This window comes from Microcaecilia unicolor, chromosome 5 (assembly GCF_901765095.1).
Source record: "Microcaecilia unicolor chromosome 5, aMicUni1.1, whole genome shotgun sequence".
In the NCBI taxonomy this organism is placed as follows: Eukaryota; Metazoa; Chordata; class Amphibia; order Gymnophiona; family Siphonopidae; genus Microcaecilia; species Microcaecilia unicolor.
The window spans coordinates 175,207,476-175,224,262 of record NC_044035.1 but is presented as its reverse complement, the minus strand read 5'-3'; the positions used below and the strand labels follow the sequence as shown (position 1 = coordinate 175,224,262).

Below are 16,787 nucleotides of genomic sequence, written 5' to 3'. Positions count from 1 at the left end.
CCTAAGAGCTATGGTAGTGTTGTACATTTGTGGGTAGTGGGTTTGGGGGAGGGGGATTAGGAGCTCAGCACCCTTGGTAAGGGAGCTATGCATGTGGGAGCTTTTTCTGAAGTCCACCGCACTGACCTAGGGTGCTCAGTTGGTGTCCTGGCATAACAGGGGGCGAGTGTACTACGAATCCTGGCCCCTCCCATGACCAAATGGCTCGGATTAGGAAGTTTTTAGTTTCCATTATCGCTAAAAAAAACAAACGCCCAGCTCAAAAATGTCCATTTTTTCCAAAATACGGTTCGGCCCGCCCCTTCACGGACCCGATTTCGGAGATAAACGCCCATGGAGATAGGCGTTTCCGTTCGATTATGCCCCTCCACGTATAGCAGCAAAGCATGCATTATCATGTCAAGGCACAAATTTCTACACAAGTTGGTACTTTATAAGAAGTCATTTAAGTGCATATATCACCACACACATGGGAGAATGACCTTATATAATTACTACCTTAATGGCTTTAATTATTACTCTATCATAACCTTGCCTAATGCCAGGATTGACTGCCCTTACTCATTTTTTCTTTTTGTTTTCTCCTTCCCTCCTGCTCCCTTTAATTTTATTTTTAATTAACTATTGAAGCCAAAGACCTGTCTTACTATTAATTTGTAGAATACCTTTGAAATGCAAGTTGAAAAGTAACATAAAAATAACTGGATACAGTTGCCTAGTTAACAAGATTTTCATCACAGAGATTTGTGCCTTAAAATCTGCCAAGATTTAGGAAAGTTATTTGTGCAATTCAAGTTGTGCAGGCAAAAATTTAGGGCTAGATTTAGTAACCAACTTTAATGCATTACTACATCTTGATTTAACATAATTAATTAGTATATAGACCCAGAGAAAACAGTGGGGGCCTGCATTAATGAATAAAACACACATTAGTAAATCTAGCCTTTAGTATGTAAAAGATTCTTCCTCATGTAATGCATATTTTATATACAGAAACAGGTTCTTCTACAGTTGCTCCCGGGTATACATATGTAAAACAGGAGCAATGCAAGGTTGCCCCTGCTTTTATGCAATGTGTTTGTAGGTATATTCATTGCTAAAATTTGTAACAGAGTGGACAACTGGGAGGGAGTGGAAAACATGAAAAAGGATCTGAGGAAGCTAGAAGAATGGTCTAAGGTTTGGCAATTTAAAATTCAATGCGAAGAAATGCAAAGTGATGCACTTAGGGAGTAGAAATCCATGGGAGACGTATGTGTTAGGCAGTGAGAGTCTGTTATGTACGGATGGGGAGAGGGATCTTGGGGTGATAGTAGCTGAGGATCTGAAGGCGATGAAACAGTGTGACAAGGCAGTGGCCGTAGCTAGAAGGTTGCTAGGCTGTATAGAGAGAAGTGTGACCAGCAGAAGGAAAGACGTTTTAATGCCCCTGTATAAGTCGTTGGTGAGGCTGCACCTGGAGTATTGTGTTCAGTTTTGGAGGCCGTATCTTGCTAAGGATGTAAAAAGAATAGAAGCAGTGCAAAGAAAAGCTACAAGAATGGTATGGGATTTGCGTTCCAAGACTTATGAGGAGAGACTTGCTGACCTGAACATGTATACCCTGGAGGAAAGGAGAAACATGGGTGATATGATACAGACGTTCAAATATTTCACAAATAATAATCCGCAAACGAACTTTTTCCGGAGATGGGAAGGCGGTAGAACGAGAGGACATAAAATGAGATTGAAGGGGGGCAGACTCAGGAAAAATGTCAGGAAGTATTTTTTCACGAAGGGAGTGGTGGATAATTGGAATTCCCTCCCGCGGGAGGTGGTGGAGATGAAAACGGTAACGGAATTCAAACATGCGTGGGATAAACATAAAGGAATCCTGTTCAGAAGGAAGGGATCCTCAGAAGCTTTGCCGAGATTGGATGGCAGAGCTGGTGGGGGGAGGCAGGGCTGGTGGTTGGGAGGCGGGGCTAGTGCTGGGCAGACTTGTACGGTCTGTGCCCTGACAATGGCAGATACAAATCAAGGTAAGGTATACACAAAAAGTAGCACACATGAAATTATCTTGTTGGGCAGACTGGATGGACCGTGCAGGTCTTTTTCTGCCGTCATCTACTATGCTACTATGTTACTATTGTAATTTTTGAAGTGCAAGAGTGGAGTTTGAGATTTATGTGTGAATTTTATATAATATACATGTGTACATATATGGAGAGTAAGGTACTTAGGTTAATCAGACAGGAAGATGCCAATTTCATATTTATGCAGAGTAGGCACCCCAAACATGAAAATGCACCTAGATGAAAGGTGTAAACATTATGCTTGCTCTCAAGTAGGTATAAATTTTTACTTTTCAGCATCTTTCTTAGTCCGCAGGCAACAGTTGTCCAGGACCACAATATTAGAGCTTTCTACTACCTACTACATATCCTTTTACTTTATCCAACTTCGCCTCTCACATTTGTTATCAGAGTGCCTAACAGCCTTATCTCACTGACTGCACTCACATAAATTAGTCTTGAATCCTGAAAAGACAATTACTTATTGTTTATTGGTTTAATATACCGCTTCCATTTGCCAAACAAGTCGAAATGGTTTAAAGAAATTCAATATACTGATAGGAAAGAACCACACAGCCCAACATACTCACTGTCACGTTTTCAAAGCTGGAAACTGGGTTTGTGAGCCCTTGGACCACTGCCGAGGAGCGGCAGTGGCAGGCAAAACCATCCCACGCTAGAGACAGGGCAGATCTCTGACAAACAGCTAGGCTTCACCTGCACCTGGCCACTTTTCACCAAGAGTTGGGCTCAAGGCTTCAGGTGGCCGGCAGGACTTACTGGACAGGGCAGGACTGGATAACAGCTAGGCAGCACAGGGGCAGCAAAGCAGGGAAAGGATAGGCTAATGCACAGGACTGAAAGCTGCGAGCAGCAACTGAAACAGGGAACAAACACAGCTAGACAGGAGACTGAACTGAAAGCTGCAAGCAGCCACTGAAGCAGGGAACACAGATAAACCCAGAACTAGACAAAGACATACAAACAAAACACAAGACTGGGAAACAAGCAATACAGTAAACAAGCAATACCCTAAACTAAACACAGACTAACTAGAACAGGCAAGACTTCAGGCAAGAACTAGAGCAAGGAAACAAACTCAGGCTGAAGTGCAAAAGCACCAACATACCAGGGCCTTAGACGCAATGCAAAGGCAAAGCAGAAAGGTTTCAAAATGGCTAATAAGCCCAGCAGCAGCTGAGACTCAGCTGCAACAATCACCAGGCAACTAAGTGTGCTGTGCAGGTTCAAACAAAACAAGCAGGTCTGGCAGTCTGGAAGATCCGGACCGGACTGCGCTGAAATCTGGAACGGGTGACAGCACACAGACAATCTAATGCAGCCAGCACACAGAGACAGAACTAACTCACAAAGAATAGACAGAAGCCAGCTCAGAAGCTGACCACAGGAAATAAGGTGAATCTGAGAGGGGGCACGGCCACATACGTGACACTCACAGAGAGCAAGGAAATTATTCACTTATCCATCAAATTGCAAGTAAAATCTCTTCACAAACAACTTCACACAAAAACAAAATCACAAATTAATTCTCTTCCCATCACAGGAACCCAGCTAAAATGACTAAGAATCAAACACAAGTTGGAAGAGGTAGGTCCTAAGGGAGGTCTGAAAAAACATGTATGATCTCTCCAGCTAGAGATGCTGAGGAAGCAAGTTCCATAGTGCTGGTGATAAAATGTAGAAAGAAAAGAACAAGAAGACTCCCACTTTGCTTTAGGGGTATGTGTGGCAGAACTATTCTGTTATCATAGTTATACATGGGGCTAATTTTCTAAGCTCCATTTTAAACGTATATATTTGTCATATAAATTATACTCTGGAGGTCTAATTTTTTTTAGTCACAGAACAGCCTCCTTTTTACAAACTTATTTTTGGAGGCTTACAATTCAGTCATCTACTGCAATTCCCATCTGTGCTCAACAGCAGAGATATCGTGAATGCCTGTCAAAGTGCCTTGCTCAGATAATTGGTGATGGAACCCATGAGGGAAGGGTCAATGCTGGATCTAGTGCTCACTAATGGAGGAAGTGTTTCCAATGTGCGGATGGGTGTCCACCTAGGCAATAGTGATCACCACACAATATGGTTTGATCTAAGAGCAAAAGCAGAGTGTAGATGCACAAAACTCAAAGTACTAGATTTCAGACATACTGATTTTGTTAAAATGGGGAAATACCTGAAGAAGGAGCTGATGGCATGGATAGGCATAGGTGAAGTGGAAGCAAAGTGGTCCAAGCTGAATGCTGCTATAAATATGGCAACGGATCTTTATACAAAGAAAGTAAACAAAAACAAGAGAAACATAAGAGCAAAAGAGGCTTCGGTCAAAAAATACAAAAGAAGGTAACAAGAGGTTTACGGAAAAGATTAATAGATTTAATACAAAAAAGTGAAGAGAGAAATATGGCTAGCAAAAGTGCAGGCGAAAGAAAAAATGTCTAAAGATATAAAGAGAGGTGGCAACACCTTTTTCAGATATATTGGAGAAAGGAATGGAATTGTAAGACTAAAAGATGCTGAGAATGGCTACGTGGAGAGTGATGAGGATAAAGCGAACATGCTAAACAGTAGCTTTATGTAGGGGTTAAAAAAAGTGTTGTTTTTTTTAAACGGGCCTTAAGAATGATATTAAAGTTCCATTTAGGACAGACCTGTCTAGATGGAAGTCTAAAGTGACTAACACCCCACACACAACGTACAACATCCGAATGTGTTGCCACATAAGACACTTAGATACGATCACAAAAACAAGCCTGAGCCACTACCTCAACTTTGAGGGAATTGAAGGAAAGATATTTCTTAAGCCCTTCTTGAAGAAAGGCTAAAATTTGTGGAAGTGACAATAAATGAGATAAGGTTTCTTTCTGAACACCAAGATTCAAAGGTTCTCCATACCCAAGCATATGTAGTAGAAGTAGATCTTTTTCAGACTTGCAGAAGGACAGCAAGGACTTCCTCCAAGTAACCTTTTTTTCCTTAGGCATGACCTTTCAAAAGCCATGCTGTAAGACCAAACAGGGAGGGATGAAATGGACCTTGAATCAGGCGGCCTCTGTAACTGGATAGAGACAGTGAAGTATCAATCTTCAACAGCATCAGATCTGTGTACCAAAGACACCTTGGCCAATCCAAAGCTACAAGGATCATTTTCCCTGGATGATGAGCAATGCGAGAAGTTTCCTGCTTAACATTGGCCACAGAGGTAAAATAAAGGTGGTCTGTTTGCCACTGTTGTAGAAGAGCATCCAGACCCTCCACACTGGGATCCTTCCAAATGGCTGAAGAATCTGTGGACTTCAGCATTCTTCCTGGATGCCATTAGATCTATCCCCAGTACTCCCCAAACATGATATAATCAGATAGAATGATTTTGTCAATAATTGCCACTTTCCCAGATCCAGAGAAAGTTTGCTGAGAAAATCTACTTGAGTATTTGGAGTTCCTCTAATAGAAGCTGCTGAAACTAGAGGAATATGGATCTCAGCCCAGCAGAACAGAATTTCTGCTTTTGTGGCTAGATGAATACTTGGTTCTCAGCTGCCTGATGACATAAGAAACTGCTGTCATATTGCCTGAGAGAATCTTCAATAGCTTCCCTCAAAGACAATGAGCAAAGGAAATCAAGGCTTTTTGAATGGTCTGAGCTCTAGACAGTTGATTTACCAAGAGGCTTCGTTTGGAGATCATCGGCCTTGGACTGATTGAAGCAGACATAGAGCTCCACAGCCCAATAAGCTGGCATCTGTTGTGACAACGGACCAATTCTGAATTGTCAGAGGAAATCTGCACTGAATCCACCAGTTGAGGCTGAGTTTGGCTTGGAGGGTCTAAGAGAAATGGAGGCGAACAACTAAGAAGGGACCACTGAAATGGTTCGATGTGGAATCTGGCCCATGGAAGAACGTCCAAGGTAGAGGCCAATGTACCCAGAACTTGAACATATTTCTAGACCCTGGGACATGGAAAGGAAAGTAAATCCTGACTTGAGTGTGAATCTATTGCTGATGAGAAACAGGAAGAAATGTCTTCCCTAAGACTGTGTTGAATATCACTACAAGATACTCCAAGATTTGTGCTGGAAACAACTGACTCTTGGTGAAACTGATTATCAAACCTAAGGACTGAAGAAGAGCAGCTATCTTGAATGAAACTTTCAGACTTTCTTGATAGGTAGAGATGCAAATCAGCCAGTCATCAAGATATGGATGAACCTGAATTCTGTCCTTGTGAAAGGAGGCTGCCACTACTATCATGACCTTGAAAAATGCTCTTGGTGATACAAAAAGGCTGAATGGCATTGCCATAATTGATGTTCTCCCAACGATTACAAATCACAGAAATCTTCTGTGGGGAGGTCAAATGGGAATATAAAAGTATGCCTCCTTGAGATAGAGGGAGGTTACAAACTTTCCCTGCTGGACTGAAACTATTACAGACTGTAATGTTTCCTTTGTGAAATGTTGAATCTTTAACACTCTGTTGACTCTTCTGAAATCCAAACCCAGGTGGAAGGAATCCCCCTTCTTTGTAACTACTAAGTAAATGGAATAACTTTCCGTTCCCCAATCACATTCGTGGAGACGCTGTACTATGCCTAAATGAAGACGCATTTGCAAGGTGTCTTGAACTGCTTGATATCTGGCTGGAGCTTTGAATAGAGATTCCAAGAAAAAAATCTGCAATGGAATGGGAGAACTCCATTGTAACCCTGTTTTATTATTTCCAAGAGACATATTAGTCTGAGGTAATTGTGGTCCACTCCTCATGGAACCTGGAGAGGTGTGCTGCTATGATGAAAACTGAGGAGTGAACAGAGACCCCATCATTGGGAGGCGTGGAAGGCACTGGTAGACATGGACTTGGAATCCGAGTGCTTTCTGTCACCTCGAAAGAAGGCTTGTCTTTGTTGGACATGGGAATGCTAGATTTGTCTGGTCTGTAGCACTTGACCTCATGAAACCTAAGATGAGACAGAGAAGATTTAAAAGAATCTTTAGGCTTGTCCTCTGGCAATCTCTGAGACTTGAAGTCTCCTAGGTATTTAACCAACTTCTCTAGAACTTCTCCAAAAAGAAGTTTAACTCTAAAAGGTTGCTTGCTAAATGTGACTTAGAAGCCACATCAGCTGTCTAATGCCTAAGCCAGAACTATCTTCTAGCTGAGAGTGTCAAGAACTGGCTGGTGTGCCTGTGCATTGGAGCTAACTATTGTTGGTAACAGCCAGAGCTAGATGGTATAGCAGAATACGGCTGGTTTGTACCATTGTGCACTACTGGTGGCAAGCTCCAATAGGACCTGAACCAGCAACCTCAGGATCTCTGTGCTCGCTCTCAGCTAGCTGCTTCTGTTGCAATTTTGCACCTTTTAATTGTATTGGACAGCTTGTGATATTACAGAACTGCTTCAATGTAGACAAATAGACTATTAGGCTATATGTCTACATCGAAGCAGTTCTGTAATATCAGAAGCATTTAGAGACACTACGGCATACAGATAGTGGTGCCACTTAGATACAGTGGCGACTGGAGCTGGTATGCAACAGTTTTGGCCAGTGTCAGTGTGCAATACCAGAGAGCTACTGTGGAAAACCAACACAGTTTAGTTTATTTACACTTGATATACCGCCCTTCAAAAAATCAGAGTGGTTTACATTCAAATATAAAAGCATATGTGGAAGAAGAAAAAGAACTCCAACTCAAAACCTTTAGCTCTGTAGCATAGTGTTAGCTGTTCCAGTTATGTAATGAACCACTTGTCAAGGCAAGCAACATAGGAAAGTGAAGTAAAATATGCCATATTTGAAACAGTGCCGAGTTCCACAGTTTCTAGTGAATATACTATCTTTCCCCTGGAAAATAAAACTGTTTGGTTTGAAAAAGCAAAACTATGAATGTTGTCCACTAACCTAAGCCCATTTACTTATCCTGCAGGGAAACATAAATACATTGTGGATCCCCATGTATATTATTGTCTGGGGAAATGGTGGGCGAGTTTCAACCACCTATTTACCCACATAAATGGCTTTTGAAAATTGACCACTATAAGTTGAGGTTTTCTATTTGTTTTTGAAGTCCGCAATCATCATCAGGCATGACTATAAACAACTGTAACACGACTAGTCATTTCCAAACCAGAACTGCAATGATCGCGAAAGTACAAAAATAATCAGACTTACTTGAGGGGCTGAGATATGTGCTTTTTGGTGCCACAGGCATTTGCAGCTCTGGCTGCTCGAGTTTCATGTCAGGGCTATCGCACAGACCTAGGTCTTCTGTCTGCCCTGCTGGGGATGAGGCAATTTCAGCCAGCACTTCCAGGTCCTTCAAGATGACCTAAAAATTAAACAAGCACAATTCACTAAGAATAAAAATGGCAAAGAGGCAGAAAAACTAAGAAGAACTAAAGGGTGCATGAGGCTCCGATTCTATAAACAATGTAAGCGCTTCTTCCTGCTTCGCCACCATGGAGAAGTTCCTCTGGGGCCCTTTACTAAACTGCGCTAGTAAATGGACTTAGCATGCCCTAATGTGGGACTTTCCCATGCATTAAGCCCATTTCTAGTGCAGCCATAAATAGAAAAAGATAAGCACAAGACCAAAATTCAACAAATAGGCTTTATTAGAATTAGCACGCAACCATTAAAACAAATTAACGAAGGAACACTTACCACTTCCTATTTAGGAGGCGCTAAGGGCTCCTGCGTTATGGATGTACTAACCAGTTAACACATCGATGTCAGCACCAGCTGAATAGCGCTTCCATGCCCATTCTTCACCCTGACATGACTCCTCCAAAAATGTTTCATAAAACAAATACCACACTCTTAGCACCCACAAATAACAAAACTAACGTAGAACGCATTAGTGCATCCTGCGTGACGCCATTTTTCCTGTGTTAAGGGGGAATTAGCACTTAATGCAGCTTAATAAAAGGGCCCCTTTTGGGCTCATTTTTGAAAGAGAAAGACACCCATCTTTCGACAAAATAGGAAGATGGATGTCCTTCTCACAGAAATGTCCAAATCGGTATAATCAAAAGCCGATCATCTCCAACTGCAGTCCGTCGCAGGGACTTGGGCGTGCCTAACACTTGGACGTCCTTGACCTATAATCGAAAAAAAGGACGCCCCTGACGAGCACTTGGACGTTTTCACCCGGACCTGTTTTTATTACGGCTAAGGCACAAAAAGGTGCCCTAAATGACCAGATGACCACAGGAGAGAATCAGGGATGACCTCCCATTACTCCCCAGCACCGCCCCCCCCCCCCCCCCCCCCACACACCTGTTATGTTTGTGAAGGAGTCTAAAAAGAATCCACTTACATGGAGAACTCAATAGATCCCACGGAGCGTAAAATGAAAATAAAAAAGGTGGGAATATGAACCAGGCTATCCAAAAACTGGAACCAAAATGAAATTTAAAATAAATAGTGTTTAATAATTTTCAAATTAATGATAATAAAACAATTCCACAATAAAAGTGACTCACGTTTGTGGAGGAAAAAGCAAGCCCTCCAAAACCCACCACAAACCCACTGTACCCACATGTAGGTGCCCCCCTTCACCCATAAGGGCCATGGTAGTGGTATACAGTTGGGGGTAGTGGGTTTTGGGGGCTCAGCACACAAGGTAAGGGAGCTATGTTCCTGGGAGCATTTTATGAAGTCCACTGAAGTGCCCCCTAGGGTGCCCAGTTGGTGACCTGGCATGTCAGGGGGACCAGTGCACTACAAATGCTGGCTCCTCCCATGACCAAATGGCTTGCATTTGGTCATTTCTGAGATGGACGTCCTTGGTTTAGAAAATCGCCGAAAATCAGAAACAACCATGTCTAGGGACGTCCAAATCTAGTGACTGTGAAATTTAAGGATTTGGACGTCCCCGACGGTATTTTCGAAATGAAGGATGGACGTCCATCTTGTTTTGAAAATATGGGTTTCCCCACCCCTGGATTGGGACGTTTTGCAAGGACGTCCAAATCGAAACTTGAATGTCCCTTTCGAAAATGCCCCTACACGTGTTCTAATTAATGCAACATTGTACAAACACATAATTTATTTTATTATTTACATTTGGATTTGAAATCACATCTTCTCAGGGTGAATTACATTCAGGTATAGTAATTTTCTAATTGCTCACATATTTATAAAACCTACGGAGGGGCATTTTCGATATGACATCTAAGTCCAATTTGGGATATTTTGTGAAAAATGTCCAAAAATTGAGTGACAAATTTTTGAACCAGAAAAACATCATCTTTTTTGTTTTGAAAATTGTCATTTTCTAGACGTTTTTGTGCTCATTGCGTCTTTAAGTATAATTAGAAAAAAAAATAAATCCTAGGAAAAAATGCACAAAACCAAGCCTTTGGGATGTCTGGAAGCCAGCATTTTTAGTAAACAGACCAAATAATAAACATTCCAGCAGAGAAGTGGGGCAGTCTAGGGAGCATTGCAGTGCACTTCACATAAAAGGTTTCAAGTACAACTTTCACTGTAACCCCCTTATACTGTATTGTGAGCCCTCCAATAACAGAAAAAAAAACTATGCACCACTACAATAGTCCTCAAGCCTGCAGGTTTCACCTACATGTAAGTATAGCAGGTATTTAGTTCTTTTTGTAGGGCTCACACTTTCCAGCACAAGTGTACCAGTTGCAGTAGGATACAGCCCTGGGTCACCTTCTCTACTGTCCACTGCATTGACCACTAGCCTACTCTTGGGACCAGTTTGCTACTCTAACAGGAATGGCCATCATATCTGAAGTTATCATACAGCCTGGTATGTACTGTCAATGTCACATCTTTGGGGGATGGGAGGGGGTCAGTGACCACTGGGGGATTAGGGGGGGAGGGTCATGCCTTAATCTCTCCCATGGTCATCTGGTCATTTAGGGCACCTTTTTGTAACCTAGTCATATTTGAAACTATAACTATACTGAACAGCATATTTTACTATTTGGCTGAATATGAATGAGAAATATTATACATTCAAATACGAATAATAAGTACATAAGTAATGCCACACTGGGAAAAGACCAAGGGTCCATCGAGCCCAGCATCCTATCCACGACAGTGGCCAATCCAGGACAAGGGCACCTGGCATGCTTCCCAAATGTACAAACATTCTATACATGTTATTCCTGGAATGGTGGATTTTTCCCAAGTCCATTTAGTAGCGGTTTATGGACTTGTCCTTTAGGAAACCGTCTAACCCCTTTTTAAACTCTGCCAAACTAACCACCTTCACCACGTTCTCCGGCAACGAATTCCAGAGTTTAATTATGCGTTGGGTGAAGAAAACATTTCTCAGATTTGTTTTCAATTTACTACACTGTAGTTTCATCGCATGCCCCCTAGTCCTAGTATTTTTGAAAAGCATGAACAGACGCTTCACATCCACCTGTTCCACTCCACTCATTATTTTATATATCCACTCCACTCATTATTTTATATACCTCTATCATGTCTCCCCTTAGCCGTCTCTTCTCCAAGCTGAAAAGCCCTAGCCTCCTTAGTCTTTCTTCATAGGGAAGTCGTCCCATCCCTGCTATCATTTTAGTCGTCCTTCGCTGCACCTTTTCCAGTTCCACTATATCTTTCTTGAGATGCAGCGACCAGAATTGAACACAATACTCAAGGTGCGGTCGCACCATGGAGCGACATAACGTCATTATAACATCCTCACACCTGTTTTCCATATCTTTCCTAATAATACCCAACATTCTATTTGCTTTCTGAGCCGCAGCAGTACACTGAGCAGAAGGTTTCAGTGTATTATCGACGACGACGACACCCAGATCCCTTTCTTGGTTCGTAACTCCTAACGTGGAACCTTGCATGACATAGCTATAATTCGGGTTCTTTTTTCCCACATGCATCACCTTGCACTTGCTCACATTAAACGTCATCTGCCATCTACCCACCCAATCTTCAAGTCTCGTAAGGTCCTTCTGTAATTTTTCACAATCCTGTCGCGAGTTAACGACTTTGAATAACTTTGTGTCATCAGCAAATTTAATTACCTCGCTAGTTACTCTCATCTCTAAATCATTTAGAAATATATTAAAAAGCAGCGGTCCTAGCACAGACCCCTGAGGAACCCGACTAACTACCCTTCTCCATTGTGAATACTGCCCATTTAACCCCACTCTCTGTTTCCTATCCTTCAACCAGTTTTTAATCCACAATAGAACTTTTCCTCCTATCCCATGACCCTCCAATTTCCTCTGTAGCCTTTCATGAGGTACCTTGTCAAACGCCTTTTGAAAATCCAGATACACAATATCAACTGGCTCCCCTTTGTCCACATGTTTGTTTACTCCTTCAAAGAACTGAAGTAAATTGGTCAAGCAAGATTTCCCCACACAAAAGCCGTGCTGACTCGGTCTCAGTAATCCATGTCCTTGGATGTGCTCTGTAATTTTGTTTTTAATAATAGTCTCTACCATTTTCCCCAGCACCGACTTCAGACTCACCGGTCTATAATTTCCCGGATCTCCCCTGGAAACTTTTTAAAAAATGGGTGTTATATTGGCTACCCTCCAATCTTCCGGTACCACGCTCGATTTTAAGGATAAATTGCATATCACTAGCAGTAGCTCCGCAAGCTCATTTTTCAGTTCTATCAGTACTCTGGGATGAATACCATCCGGTCCAGATTTGCTACTCTTCAGTTTGCTGAACTGCCCCATTTCGTCCTCCAGGTTTACCGTGAAGTCAGTTTCTCCGACTCGTCCGCTTGAAATATCTTTTCCGACACCGGTATCCCACCCAAATCTTCCTCGGTGAAGACCGAAGCAAAGAATTCATTCAATCTCTCCGGTACATCTTTGTCTTCCTTGATCGCCCCTTTTACCCCTTGGTCATCCAGCGGCCCAATCGATTCTTTTGCCGGCTTCCTGCTTTTAATATACCGAAAAAATTTTTTACTATGTTTTTTTGCCTCTAATGCTATCTTTTTTTCGTAATCCCTTTTGGCCTTCTTTATCTGCGCCTTGCATTTGCTTTGACACTCCTTATGCTGCTTCTTGTTATTTTCAGACGGTTCCTTCTTCCATTTTCTGAAGGCATTTCTTTTAGCCCTAATAGCTTCCTTCACCTCACTTTTCAACCAGGCCGGCTGACTTTTGGAGTTCCGTCTTTCTTTTCTAATTAGTGGAATATGTTAGGGCATTGAACTTTAACATAAAAAGTAATAAAAGAAGCAACATGAAATCAGAGATCAAGTGTTTATTTCAGTAGGATTTATCACAGAGAAGCCTTGGATTATTCATATTCAAATTTAAATCACTATTCAGCCAAATACAAATAATGTATTTAGGGTAAAATCGAATCAAATACGAATATTTGGTACAGCTCTATTTGATACAGGCCCAGACAAACCATCTTAATTTTTTCCCCAGAAGTTTTGGTTTTGTTCCATTATGGCAGAAAAATGTCAAACTTTTGGAAACAGTACCATAGTATCTTTTACCCATGTATTTTAAACTAATTTTCAAAGTGGAAGTATGCATGTGAATGAGAGGAGCTGAAAATGATACAGTATTGGAATGTGTTTATAAAGCCTTAATCTCCTTTATATTATTTCTATAAAGCAGATGGTATATAACAAAGAAAGAAACATTCATTAACAGTAACATTCTTGACTGAGAAACAAAACCACACAAAATATTTTAAGGCTATAGCACTGGAATCAAGAGACAGCAATTAAAGCTACAGCAAATATAATTTCACAGCCAAATAATATAATATCTGAAAATTTACACATCATAAGAACAGCCATACTGGGTCAGAACAATGGTCCATCTTCCCCAGTATCCTGCTTCCAGCAGTGGTCAATTCAAGTCACAAGTACTTGGCAGAAACACAATTAGTAGAACCATTCCATACTACTAATCCCAGGGCAAGCAGTGGCTTCCCCCATGTCCATCTCAATACCAGGCTATGGACTATTCCTCCAGGAAATTGTCCAATATTTAGCTGTGGCAGTCGGCCTCTTATCTAAACACAGACTGCCAAGGTGAAAAACAAATCTGGACAGAGAAGCGCTTGTATCCAGATTATAGCCAGCACCGAATACCCAGTTAGGATGGGCAGCATAATAACGTTATCCTAATAATTCCAGAGACCATCCAGACACAATCCATATAGTGCCAAGACAATCTTTAAGGATATTCAGTGGTGCTATGGGCTACATTCTATATATGACACCCAAACAATTGGCACAGAAGAAAAGCACTATTCTATAAGCCGCACTTACAGTTAGGCACAGTTTATAGAACAGCACTTACACCGGGGAATCACATCTAACTTTAGGTGCGGCCATTTCACCAACTGAAAAGTGGGGCAAATATATGTGCCTAAATTAGGCGTGTATCTCTGTTATTCTATAACACGTGCTAATTTTAGGAACACCCCATTCTGCCCATGCCCCTCCCATTTCTGAACCCCATTTTTTATTTTTACTCTCACCTAAACTTATGTTGTAAGTCCCAATTAATTCTAAATAGTGACAATAATTGCTTGTAAAAATGCCAATTATTGGAACTAATTAGCTCATTATCTAATTAAATTGCACATACAAATTGGGTGCATGCCCAAATTTGCACATGAAATTTTTGGCAACTTTCATAGAACTAGGGAGTATGTGTATATCAGACTATTGCTTTTCATTATGTTGCTTTAACTAACTGTGCAAGGAATATCTGAAAAAAACCACTCCAGAATATTTTCTGAAGTGCAAGGCATATCTCTACTATAATAAAAGGCACCTTCAACGTTCTGAAGCTGACTCCGTGGCTTCACTGAAGTGAAGGGTTCGTAAGGATCGCTAGGTTTGTCGCTCTGTAACCATCTCTTTCTGCCCTGCCCTCGCGCCTCTGATAGGTCCGCCGCCCTCGACGTCATCACGTTTTGAAGTCGAGGGCGGCGGACCTATCAGAGGCACGAGGGCGGGACAGAGAGATGGTTACAGGACGATGAACCTAACGATCCTTACGAACCCTTCACTTCAGTGAAGCCACGGAGTCAGCTTCACAACGTTGCAGGTGGGTGGCTGGAGGGAAGGGGGGGGAAGAGAGGGGGCAACTACCCTGGAACTGGGAAGGAGAGGGGGGGGCAACGACCCTGGAACTTGGAGGGGAGCCAGGCAGACCCTGAAACTGGGAGGGAGGGGGGAGGGGGAAAAGACCCTGGAACTGGGTGGGTGGGAGGGAGGGCGGACCCTGGAACTTGGAGGGGGGGCGGGCGATGTTGCAGGTGGGTGGCTGGAGGGGGGAGGGGAGAGAGGGGGCAACTACCCTGGAACTGGGAGGGAGGGAGCGAGGGGAGGCAATGACCCTGGAACTGGGTGAGTGGGAGGGGGGCCGGACCCTGGAACTTGGAGGGGGGCCAGACCCTGGAACTTGGAGGGGGGCCAGGCGGACCCTGAAACTGGGAGGGAGGGGGGAAAAGACCCTGGGTCTGGGTGGGTGGGAGGGTGGACCCTGGAACTTGGAGGGGGGGCGGGCGGGGGCCCCTGGCACACACTCATTCTCACACACACACTCACACATTCACTCACACTGTATCACACACTCACTCTCACACACACTCTGTAAAACACACACACTCTGAGGAAAACCTTGCTAGCGCCCGTTTCATTTGTGTCAGAAACGGGCCTTTTTTCCTAGTCTTTTTAATAAACTCCAGAATATTTTCTAATGGTTTACTGTCCTTTTTAAGTGACATGTGATCATGAAGCATAGTACAAGAGAGTACTGCATGAAACTACTGACCAGCAGATTGAAAACAAATTGCAGAAAGCTTTTTTCACACAAGGCATAATCTGTGGAAACTATGGCTGCTATGGTTGGAGGATCATGTCAAGGCAATTAACATAGTGGAATTCAAAAGAGGTTTGACCAAGATCCTGGAAGAAAAGTCCATAAAAATGCATTACCCAAGTAGATCTGGGAGAAACATTGGTTACTTATCTGTTATTGAGTTATGGAAAACAGATCTACTTTTTGACACCTTCTGGGTTCTTGTGATGCCGGTTGGCCATTGCAGACACAAGCAGTAGGGTAGCCAGAATTGATTTTTTGACCTTGTGATTAATTTGGGTGGTCACAAGATAGTGCAGACGCTATTATTACCTCCAGTTTTCCTCTCAGTCTTCTGTGAGGCTGCCACGTATTGGGTGGGCCAGACTCCAAATCTGAATGGCCATGGTCCACCCTAGCACATCCATGGCTAGGCCCAGATGCTGGTTTGAAGGATTATGGTCTGACTCAGCATGCCTTTTCTTACAGTCTTATGCAAAATTATTATTTTTATTCAGATTACAAAATCTTAAAACTTAATACCTTTTGCCTAATATACTGCAAACCACAGCCTGATAAAATACAAGCAAACAATAGAAAATTTAAATATAAAAAACCATAGGAAAAAAGTTATAACAAACAAAAGTACTGAAAACACGTAGGAGGCTTAGAGTGTAATTTTCATAGCCATTTCCTTAAGTAGAGTGATAATTTACTCACACAAATGGGCTTTCATAAAACAGCCCACTCTATGTCCATGTAATGTCTAGTGCCTGTATATGTGCATGCCTCTACAAAATTGCACTTGAGTACTATTAGACTTGATTCAGTCTTGATCAGTAAAAAAAAAAAAAGATGGGAAGAATGTTGCTTCTCATTAAGGTGATCACAACTGCTCTGCCTACTTGA

General features: G+C 42.3%; 1 protein-coding gene across 1 annotated transcript in view; it reads right to left on the bottom strand.

Annotated features, from left to right (window-relative positions):
• Window positions 1–16,787, bottom strand: part of VAC14 (VAC14 component of PIKFYVE complex) — a 573,384-nt gene that overhangs the window by 338,012 nt on the left and 218,585 nt on the right. The window contains exon 13 of the mRNA XM_030203598.1: window positions 8,251–8,407. Coding sequence (XP_030059458.1) covers window positions 8,251–8,407 — 157 coding nt within the window. The remainder of the gene's footprint in view (window positions 1–8,250; window positions 8,408–16,787) is intronic.